Source organism: Gadus chalcogrammus, chromosome 1, assembly GCF_026213295.1.
Source record: "Gadus chalcogrammus isolate NIFS_2021 chromosome 1, NIFS_Gcha_1.0, whole genome shotgun sequence".
NCBI lineage: Eukaryota > Metazoa > Chordata > Actinopteri > Gadiformes > Gadidae > Gadus > Gadus chalcogrammus.
In genome coordinates this window covers 18979171-18990126 of record NC_079412.1, presented here as the reverse complement: position 1 = coordinate 18990126, position 10956 = coordinate 18979171, and the positions used below count along the sequence as shown (strand labels likewise).

At 48.7% G+C, this 10956-nt stretch overlaps 2 protein-coding genes across 3 annotated transcripts in view; one reads left to right on the top strand and one right to left on the bottom strand.

The window, feature by feature from the left end:
- Window positions 1-6729, top strand: part of mitfb (melanocyte inducing transcription factor b) — a 28900-nt gene extending 22171 nt beyond the window's left edge. The window contains exons 3-10 of the mRNA XM_056594151.1: window positions 133-348; window positions 640-735; window positions 852-969; window positions 1343-1426; window positions 1540-1593; window positions 1819-1894; window positions 2121-2268; window positions 2893-6729. Coding sequence (XP_056450126.1) covers window positions 133-348; window positions 640-735; window positions 852-969; window positions 1343-1426; window positions 1540-1593; window positions 1819-1894; window positions 2121-2268; window positions 2893-3327 — 1227 coding nt within the window. The 3' untranslated portion in view covers window positions 3328-6729. The remainder of the gene's footprint in view (window positions 1-132; window positions 349-639; window positions 736-851; window positions 970-1342; window positions 1427-1539; window positions 1594-1818; window positions 1895-2120; window positions 2269-2892) is intronic.
- Window positions 4053-10947, bottom strand: LOC130385584 (2-epi-5-epi-valiolone synthase-like). Of its 2 annotated transcripts, none has more exons than XM_056594160.1 (5): window positions 10688-10947; window positions 9001-9634; window positions 8562-8801; window positions 7738-7990; window positions 4053-7174 (listed from the first exon to the last, which is right to left on the bottom strand). In XM_056594160.1, the coding sequence occupies exons 1-5, from the start codon at window positions 10945-10947 to the stop codon at window positions 7089-7091; spliced, it is 1473 nt and encodes a 490-aa protein (XP_056450135.1). In that variant the 3' UTR covers window positions 4053-7088. The 2 variants fall into 2 exon arrangements, with proteins under 2 accessions (XP_056450135.1, XP_056450144.1); XM_056594169.1 differs by having other exon boundaries at window positions 9001-9568.
- Between the last annotated feature and the right edge of the window lie 9 nt (window positions 10948-10956).

Genomic DNA, 10956 nt, shown 5'->3' with positions numbered 1-10956 from the left:
AACCATATGAAAGTCACTCCCCTTCTGTCCATAATGAATACCTAAACACCTCTTCCCGCTTCTCCTTCTCGCTGTCCTTGGGGAACATTTGAATAACCAACCCCTGCCTTTCCCCTCCCCCCCCCCCCATAGGTCCAGACGCACCTGGAGAACCCCACCAAGTACCACGTCCAGCAGTCCCGGCAGCAGCAGGTGAAGCGCTACCTGGGCAAGCTGGGCCCCCAGGTGGTGAGCCTGCCCCTCCACCACCAGCCGTCGGACTGCGCTGGCATGCCTCCCGGGCCGGGGAACAGCGCCCCCAACAGCCCCATGGCCCTCCTCACGCTCAACTCCAATTGTGAAAAAGAGGTAGGAACCTTAGTGGGTTTTTATGTATTTTATAGAATTTGTTTTACTAAAGACAGACCAAGAACAGTGTTGCCTGATTGGGCATATTTCACGCCCAATCTGGCAACACCGACCAAGAAAGCTTGCTTAACGGCCTTTTCTTTATTGCTTAGCCAAAGACACAGTGTTTGCATAAGCGTCCTTCTATCTGATATTGTAGGTTTATTTCCCTAAATAACCGTTTAATGGAGATGAATTGTATTGCTCATTCATAACATTGAAGCTAACATGCTCCTGTGTTGGGTGCTCCAGATGGACGACGTTATCGACGACATAATCAGCCTGGAGTCCTGCTACAACGAGGACAACCTGGGCCTGATGGACCCGGCCCTCCAAATGACCAACACGGTACGAAGGCCCTCCTGTCCCTCTCTCCCCCACGCACTGGGCCTCACTTTAAACCACGACCACAGCAGCAGTTATGTCTCTCTTTTTAATCAATACCCATCATGCTCTTTACTCAGATCCCTCTGCCTGGCAACCTGATGGACATGTACGCTAATCAAGGGATGCCTCCGCAAGGGCTGGACATCAGCAACTCCTGCTCCGGTAGCCTACCCAGCATCAAAAGGGAATTCTCTGGTGAGCACACACTCTCTGCAACGGCAGGGAAACACAAGTCATTGAGTCAGCATGCACAACATATTACCTCTTCAAAACCAGGGTTTGGGCTATTGGAGTTCTTTAGTCCTTCTTTAGTTATTTAGTTTTTAAAGATATCCTTTTTAATCTAATACAACAGAAATATTATACTGCCTGTGATGGATGGAATTAAGTATTCTTCCACAACCAGCATGGATAAATCCTATCAAAATACGATGTTTTTTTAAAAGATGTATGACTTACCTATAAAGGATCATTGTAGCAGTCTTCGACCTGTTTATATGTTTATAAATGTGTGATGTGTTCCATGCACTGTTTTACTCAAACACGTCACTCCTCTGCCTCTGCGTAGTGTCCCAGTCTCCGAGCATGATGCACATGCTGGAGCGGTCTGGCTCCTTTGACGACTTCCAACTGCCTGATGGCTTCCCCGTCGGTAGGTAGCCCTCGCCCACACCACAGGGAGGGCAGCTGCCTCAGGACCTGTTCACAACACCAACCCCATCCTGCCGTTGCATATTGTTTAAGCCTCATTGCGTTGTTCTACAGAATCTGAAAGGGTGATGGCGAAGGAGAGGCAAAAGAAGGACAACCATAATCTGAGTGAGTTTCATGTTTCCTCTCTGACGCTGTGTAGAATATTATAGACATGTTAGCTCTGTGTGGCGAGGCTGCAGACGAACACAGCTGACTCAACTCGCCTTGAAATAAATGCTGGGCTTTAAATGCATTGATTTGACATAGTTTGCAAGGAGTTAGTGGATGGCGGTATTGGATGTTGAGTCGTCGTGCCCTGTTATTCACACAGTGTGTCTTTCTCCGTTGCAGTTGAAAGGCGCCGGCGTTTCAACATCAACGACCGCATCAAGGAACTGGGAACGTTAATCCCAAAGTCAAACGACCCGTGAGTATTGTTACACACCCGCCCCAAACGCCTCTTTAGTTCAATCATCTATAAATCAATAGTTGATCTTACTAACTAATTACTCTGCAGTTCCTCAAACGATGAGCAGAACTTTGCAAGAATCATGGTTCAGCGTGTATCCCCTGACGTGTTCTGCTGGGTTGGTCCTGAAGGCGTTGGATTCTAATGTTGCGGTGTGTGTGTGTGTGTGTGTGTGTGTGTTCAGAGACATGCGGTGGAACAAGGGCACCATCCTGAAGGCGTCCGTGGACTACATCCACAAGCTGCAGCGGGAGCAGCAGCGGGCCAAGGAGCTGGAGAACCGGCAGAAGAAGCTGGAGCACACCAACCGCCATCTCATGTTGAGGATACAGGTGAGACATTCACTCCAGAAGCCTCCTGTTCATAACAGCGTACAGCACCAGAGCCCCCTGTATACCTCCATGTCCTTCTCCTTTTCTTTCTACTAGTTTTTTCCACCATACCACTGATTGAACGCTTTTTATGTGCATGTATTTGTACATGTACTGCATTTATATATGTATGCAGATATTAATATGTATATGTATATATCTCTTTTTTAACTTATTTAGAATATCGTTCTTTTTTAAATGTATGTGAAGTGTCTTAGTGTGTCTTTAAAGGCACTTGAACTGATAATAATCTACTACTATTATTATTAGTAGGATTATTACAATTAGTTTTATTTTTATACATTTGTGTATTCATTTACATTTACATTTAGGGCATTTAGCAGACGGTTTTTATCCAAAACGACACCATATCTGGCTCTTCAGATTAGACCCCATGACTTGAACCCTTCCCTGACTCACTCTCTCTCTCTCTCTCTCTCTCTCTCTCTCTCTCTCTCTCTCTCTCTCTCTCTCTCTCGCTCTCTCTCTCTCTCTCTCTCTCTCTCTCTCTCTCTCTCTCTCTCTCTCTCTCTCTCTCTCTCTCTCTCTCTCTCTCTCTCTCTCTCTCTCTCTCTCTCGCCCCAGGAGCTGGAGATGCAGGCGCGTGCCCACGGCCTGCCCGTGTCGTCCTCCCCGCTCTGCACGGCGGAGCTCACCTCGCACTGCGTCAAGAGGGAGCCCGCCATGGCCGACTGCCACCAGGACCTCTTCACACTGACCGCCCAGCAGCACCACCAGGACCCCGCCCAACAGCTGCACCAGGACCCCGCCCAGCACGTCCACCTGGAGCTCCACGACGGCTACCACGAGGAGGGCCCCCACGGGCCCATGACGGCCACCCTCCCCAACCACTACCAGACGGCCAAGGGCGGCTCCAGACACGGGGACGACCGCATGGACGACACCCCGTCACCGGCCAGCGGGGGGGACCCGCGGCTCTCCTCACTCTCCCCGGACGCCTCCAAAGACAGCAGCCGCCGGAGCAGCATCAGCATGGACGAGAACACCCAGGGCTGTTAGCAGACCCTGCTCATGGAGGGGCGTGCGGCACCCTGCAGCCGCAGCAGAGTGCAGTGCGTCGAGGCGAGCACGTTCTCACTCGCCGAAGAAGACTCTTGTTTCTCGTCGTTTTGGTGGTTCTCTGTTGGTTTGTCACCAACCTCTTCCTCCTCCCCGATGTTTACATGTATTTAATATTTTTCACTTGTGCTTTTTTGTATCTTTTTTTTTGTGCTCTGAGACTTAATTTCATGGACTGATTTTAATTATTATTTTTTGTATTTAATCAATATTCTGATGACAATGAGTTGAAAGTTGATTTTTTTTATATTTAAAAAATATGCATATTAATGGGTAGAGGTTTGATTCCATGTATTTGTTGTGATTTCAAAGAATGTAGAAAAGTTAGAAATCATGGTCGGATATATTTTACCGTGGGAAACACTTTAAATCAATAGCAATAATATATTAACATAACTATTTATCAACTACTGTAGTGCTTTACACTCCTTGTGTCTTAATTGTATATTTATATCGCGGACGAGCCACTGCCTTATACATTGCAGTGTAGCTGATTTGCGCATTATTTGCTATTACAATGAATCCTTTTCCGTCTTCCAAGTTAAACATGAATATCTATCACTACTAGTCACTTATTCCAGTATTCATGTCATGTACAACGTCCCGGTAGCATTCATACACTCTAAATGTTTATCTTATACTCAATGTATAAGATACTCACATTCTCAAATGAAGAGATAAAAGTGGGAAGTTAACTATCATAAACCAATATGTGAAAAAATAAAGCTGCCATAAGAACTGAACTTAAATCAATTTCAAGCCTTTTTCAAGAAATATAAAAAAGATGATTTATGTGATCAAAAGGATAACAACATTTCACAGACCATCAAAAAAAAACATTTTACCAGTGACTAATTCCATTAGATGGTAATAATACCATTCAAAATCTAATTTCAAACCAATGCACACAAAACAAACACTATCAAGAGATTCCTCTAGGGTCACCACTGGGGGAATCTCACTTAAGGGCCTCGTTGTTTCAGGCCCCGGGTCGTCACTAACAAGCGGTTAAAGTGTTTGACGTTGTTTCCTTAATGAGAAAATCAGGTGATTGCCACTATCAGCGCAGGCTCCTTGATTGTTAACTCTTTCTTCAGGCCGGTACAAAGGAGCACATGTGTCTGCCCAACGTCTCAGAGAACCCAGTGCGGCTCACACTGAAACCCATGATCCGTGTGATGTCGAGTGCCTCCTCCAGCCTCTCCAGGCTGTCTGCCTCATGCCTGTCATCAAAATACCAACCGGGGGGGACGTTTCCACACGTTCATGGGCCGCAGAAGACACAGAGAGCCTGTTGTGAACGTGCTTAGGGCTGGGAACGCTGGATACAATTAGCAGCTTGTTTTTCTTTGGTACGTTTTTTAAGGAGCGCAAATATTTATTTGAACCGCATATGTTGTATAAGATGGACCCCTTGAAGAATGAATACACGCATATAAGTATACTATTTAAATAAACTTAGTTTTCCAAACTTCTGAGAGGTGTAAATTAAGAAACAAAAAGTAATTTAGATCGATCGTACAAATGTATTGTGATTATGCAATCAGAATGAAAGGATTTAGTGTGTTGTGTTGACTCTATTTTTGGGAGGCCGACTGGCCTACTGTGCTTTTTTACTTTATTTGATCAGAATACGAAGTGTAACATACCCTAGCCTCGTTCTTTTCCCAACACTGTTAACAAACACTCCATCGATCTCTTTATGTGGGGAAATCTTATTTTACTTTCATGGCACCCTTCTAGTCCCTAAATTATATTTTGCTAAATCTTTTGGTATTATCTGACGGTCAATCTATTATGCATTTAATGGTCAAAGGATGTTGTGTGCTGACTGTGGACATTTATGTTGCCAAGGACTATAAGGAGACTGATGTAGGATGCTGTATTAAATACATGACATGCACAGAACACTGGAATGACATCAGAGTTAAGTTAAGTGGTTTGCCAGCCCTTACCTCTAAACTAACTAATATACGTGGGTTTCAAAATGAACATATTAAGTATGACTGATACCATTTTGAAAGATGTAATCTAGTGTGCAGTTGTAACTATTTGACTTCCTCGCTTTCTTAATGCAGCCATGTTGAGAGCCCTGTTACAACAAAACCTCATGTTTTCACTTTTATTTTTCTATTTCGTTCCGGAACTATGCAATGGTTACAGCCGTGCTTGCAGAGCGGCATCACGTCTGTCGTTGCACCTTTGACAATTTCAGGTCCGCATTTCCTTTGATTTGTGTCGCGGATTAGTCTGAGACACCCGAGAGAAGTTATTTTCTCCTCGTCATTAAAGTGCCTTACAATAGAGATTTCTTTCTCATGGCGGTGTTGTAGCAGACGCAGACACTGAGCACAATGCGGGGCTGATGACTGTCCTGATAAACAGTGTTTCACGGGGTATGTGAGGTCCGTAAGGGAAGGTGTAGGAGAGGGGATTCATTATCCAGTAAACACATAACTATATGCTTCTACACTATAGGCATTGATAGCTCCTCACTCCCCTTCTGATTCACCCTGGCCCTGGGCACTAACTCGTGAGATATTCCAATCGTATCCTCGCAGTTAAAAGAAAGATAAAAAGGCAATAATGGTTTTATTGTAAGTTACACTTTTGTTTTACTTCCTTTTTTTATCTTGACAATGTTTTGCCTGAATGTACTTTATAGTGTTGGTTGCCAAAGTAAGCCACGGATATTAAAACAATCGGAATTATGCAAAATATAGAAAGAAATATGTTCAAGAAAGGAAAATTGAGATTTAATGAATGGTATCGTCCTAGCAATAATGTATCAATGATTGCAATCCGTCAGCGGCAGAACTGCATTGATTCAGAATGTTCCACATCTGCAGACAACAGAGTCAAAGCCATAGTGAAGCAATAAACGCAGGCCCGTGCCGTTGCACATGGTCTTAAGCTACATTTCTGTATTTTTTCTTTTAAATCATTCAGCACTTGTGTCATCATCGCCAAAAGCATTGGTTGTTCAAGCTATCATATCGCGTGAAATTGTTGAAACTGTTAAACACATTCTATAATGGTGCATTCTGGGTAGACCTATTTACCACTACAAGAAAACTACACTGCTGGTTCAAATTGTAACCTTTATTAAACGTGTTCTGGTTCCTCTGGGTCGTATTATAGACTCTGTCGCTAATGTTCCTAGAATGTGTGTTAGTGTGAGAGACGTGCGCGGCGATGTTCACATACTGGTTGAAGGATGGTGAGTCTCTGAACGTCGACTCACTGGTACTCTATGTGAAAATGTTGTGGAAAAATATTAAAACGTTTTATTTGAATGTTCACAGCCCATTGGTCGTTGTTGTTTGTTCACCAGCTTTTGTTTGTTTCCTGTTCAAGAGGGAAAAAAGGCAGTTCAACCAAAACCTACAACCAATAAATCTGGAGATCAATGTTATACTGAGGCACAGTCCCCTGTACAGGCTAACTCTGCGTTGTACGGTCACTCTATATTCTCCTGTTTCTTTTTAATTCTCCCTGGAGTCCTCCCCTACGGTCTCGTTTCTACATTGAAACCCCCTCACATGTGTTCCTCAGTGTCTTTACAGCATCACCACTCAATACGAAATGCGTCAGTGAACAGAAAACACTCAAAGCTCCACCAGACTGAACACGTGAGATCTGGCCTCAGCGAGACCATTCGATGCGCCACACTGCAGGGACGACAGTACAGCTCCATGCCGTCAGCTGTCCTCTGGGGCTGACAGCTCCTGGTTCCATTTACTGTAGGCCTCACACACGGTCTCATCGCTGATGTCATGGAATATCTCTAAAGAAACAAAAGGGAGGAATCAGATTGGTGTCGTGTTTCAGCGAAAAGCACCACATGGATCCCACAAACACTGCAGAGCAACGACTATAAACACCGAGATAATGGGCAGGGGGGCTGTGCTTGGCCGTCGCCCCCTCCCCTGCCTGGGACTCTATTAATAGACTCAGTGTGAATATAAAATTGGACGGATGGATCGATAAAAGCCACCAAACTTTGATAAGTCAGTTTGAGTGCAGGCCATGCAGGGAGCGACATGGAGGAACAAGCGGGGTCTGTGGTCTCCCCATGATGCTCTATGGTCCTCAGCAGGCAGGCGGAGGACAGATTAGTTGCAAGGGAGGTCAACTGTCAGCCGAAAGGCACCGCGTTCAATCCCCAGACGTCCATGTATCTGCGTAGGCGACGTGAATATGAACATGTTATTTTTTTGGGTATTTTTTTTTTATTCGGTAACACTTTTGCAATAATGTCACCCCCAAAATGTGCCATTGTTAAAGTCTCAATGTGTGCGCGTGCGTGCATTCGTGCGCGCTTGCGTAGTTCCTGTCTCGGCGCCCCACCTGCCCTGCCCAGCCCCGTGGGGAGGGGCATCCTCAGGGAGCCGGCCGAGTGCTTCAGCCGCCCGGCCAGCGCCTGGCGGACCAGGCCCAGGCTGCAGGCCGCGTGGTGGACCGGCAGCCCCAGCCCCCGCATGCAGCCCAGCACGCGCTGCTGCTGCTGGGCCGTGAGCAGGCCGCGCTCCCGGGCCACGAACAGCATGAAGGACATGTCGATGGTCACCGCCTCGCCGTGGAGCAGGGCGGGCAGCACCGTCTGGGGAGCGGAGGGGGGGGGGGGAGAGGAGGGAGGGGGGGAGGGGGGAGGGGGGAGTGTTAGCGACGTGTGAGCTTGGCGGGCCCTCTTTGTTAGAAAGGTGTGGGAGTGGTGGGCCCTCCTCTTGGATGAAAGGTGTGAGCGTGGCGGGCCCTCTTTGTTAGAAAGGTGTGGGAGTGGTGGGCCCACCGGACCCAACATGTGAGCACTGAGAGCCCTGCCCAGCTCACACCTCGCAGAGTCACACTCGCTGAGAAACGCGCTGTTTGTGCCTCTATAGCTCCAATGATATTTAAATATGAAAATGAATATACATGTACATATTAATATAAATCGGTATGAATATACATGTTTTTATGAATATTAATGTTGATGTTAATATAGTTCTACTATATACTAATATGAGACTACTGTTAATATTCCTTTTCAGATGGATATTAGTATAAATGGGAACATTATCATTCTAATTCTAATGATAATGGACCAGTTATAGACTAAAGACGTCAAAAAAATATAAAGCCGTGTTCTGACCGGATGATAAATCAATGAGTCTACTACATAAGGTGATCACCATCTCCAGCTCCGGGCTGATCAGGTGACCAAAGTCCACCAGGCGGTCCAGGTCGTCCTCCCAGAGGTTGGGCGCCAGCTCCTCCAGCATGGTTTCTATGGCAACACGGGTCGACTCCGTAGCGGCATCTGCTGGTTCCTCTGCGCCAACGCGGTCGGGGGACTGGAAGCTGGAGCTCAGCATGGCGGGGCCCTCAGCCTCCAGGAGCTCAAACAGCCCCCTGTGCTTCATCAGGGCCATCTGATGGGGCACGGGGAGGGAGGGAGAGAGAGAGAGAGAGAGAGAGAGAGAGAGAGGAATATATAAATATAGGTTCAATCACATATTGATATCGATATTCTAGCGGTTCCATCCCATAATGAGCTGCCTGTCAACAAGCATCGCGCCACACAACAGGCCCCCCTCATGCGGCGGCGGGCAGGCGGGGGGGGGGGGGCACCTTCAGCATCTCCGCCGTGCCGTTGGCGAGGTGGCGGCGGGGCAGGCTGCGCAGGAAGCCGCGGTCCAGCAGCGTGGCGGCCGGCGGCACGTAGCTCCCCAGCTTGTTCTTCCCGCCGGCGAAGTTGACCCCCGTCTTGGCGCCCACGCTGGCGTCCACGTAGGCCAGCAGGGTGGTAGGCACGCGCACGTAGGGGGTCCGCCGGCGGTACAGCGAGGCGGCCAGCCCCGCCACGTCCAGGCAGACCCCGCCCCCGATGGCCAGGATGGGCTCGGCCCGCCGGTCGACCCCGAAGGCGTGCACCTCCTCCAGGACCTGGGCCACCAGCTCCAGGGACTTGTTCTCCTCCGTGGTGGGGAGGGGCAGGATCCTGAAGGCCACGCCCCGGGCCTCGAAGTAGCGCGCCACCCGGGCGCCGTACAGCGCGTGGACCGTCTCGTCCATGACCACGAAGCGCTTGACGGGCCCCGGGCGGCCCCTGAGGGCCCGCAGCTCCTCGGGGTCCCCCACGTGGCCCCACAGCAGCGCGTCGTTGGCCTCGTCCAGCAGGTCCCGGCACTGGAGCACCCTGTAGGTGAAGGTGACGGGGCTGACCACCGTCCAGCAGGAGCCCTGGTCGGACCGGCTCTCATAGCTGGAGGGCAGTCAGGACGATGGAGGGAGGACAGGAGGACACGGGGTTTACACTGCTCTGTCTGAGGAATAATCTAGTTTAATGTGAGGTTGGGCAAACGAGATGGCGAAGGGGTTGCCACAGTAGTCCCAGTAGTCCCAGTAGAAGGGGTGGTCCCAGTAGTCCCAGTAGAAGGGGTTGTCACAGAAGTCCCAGTAGAAGGGGTGGTCCCAGTAGTCCCAGTAGAAGGGGTTGTCACAGTAGTCACAGTAGTCCCAGTAGAAGGGGTTGTCACAGTAGTCACAGTAGTCCCAGTAGAAGGGGTTGTCACAGTAGTCACAGTAGAAGGGGTTGTCACAGTAGTCCCAGTAGTCCCAGTAGAAGGGGTTGTCACAGTAGTCACAGTAGTCCCAGTAGAAGGGGTTGTCACAGTAGTCACAGTAGAAGGGGTTGTCACAGTAGTCCCAGTAGTCACAGTAGAAGGGGTGGTCACAGTAGTCCCAGTAGAAGGGGTTGTCACAGTAGTCACAGTAGTCACAGTAGAAGGGGTGGTCACAGTAGTCACAGTAGAAGGGGTTGTCACAGTAGTCACAGTAGTCACAGTAGAAGGGGTGGTCACAGTAGTCCCAGTAGAAGGGGTTGTCACAGTAGTCCCAGTAGTCCCAGTAAGGGGTTGTCACAGTGTTTGTGGAGTGGCAACCAGCCCTAAAATAGACCCGTCATGGTGACACTGTCCCTGGGTGGGTAACACGCAGCAGTGTGCACGCCGTGTCCTGCACGCCTCGGAGCACGCACGTGGCAACACATTAGCGATGCATAATGGCAAATGAAACAACAAGGTGAAGGTGTCCTGAAATAGAAGCAGCTGTTCTATTACGAGATCTTTAACCCCAATTTACGAGAGCAGTTAAAATCTATGAGACCACGGCCAAACATGCAAATCTACTTCACCAAGTTTCACAAATTACCCACGGTCACCTCTTCTCAAAGTGTTATTTTTCGTAAGAACTTTTAAAACGTACTCTTTCAAATGCCAATTCAGACCATATCCCCCCCCCCCCCCCTCCTACTCACATCTTGGCCGCCGACAACCGGCCCTCCCCCTGCTGGCTCTGCTGGGGGCTGCGTCGGCTCCACGTGCCGTTGGTCTGAATCAGGTTATAAACATTCTGTTCCGTCTGGTTCTGGCTCTCAGACCCGTCATACATAGCTACCGTTGAGCAAGAGTTGCTCCTTTTCCAGAGGAGTAGGGCAGGCGGCAGGCGGTGAAGGGACGTGAGCGTGGCTGGCTGGACGAGTGCCTGGGTGAGTGTGTGTGTGTGTGTGTGTAGCATAACAGGTGC

Coding starts and splice junctions, on each gene's coding strand:
- LOC130385584 (XM_056594160.1), bottom strand. CDS start 10,947: ATGCTACACACACACACACACACACTCACCCAGGCACTCGTCCAGCCA. Junction 8,802..9,000: donor GCACGGCGGAGATGCTGAAG/GTGCCCCCCCCC, acceptor GTGCCCCATCAG/ATGGCCCTGATGAAGCACAG. Junction 7,175..7,737: donor CACGGGGCTGGGCAGGGCAG/GTGGGGCGCCGA, acceptor TTGTTTCTTTAG/AGATATTCCATGACATCAGC.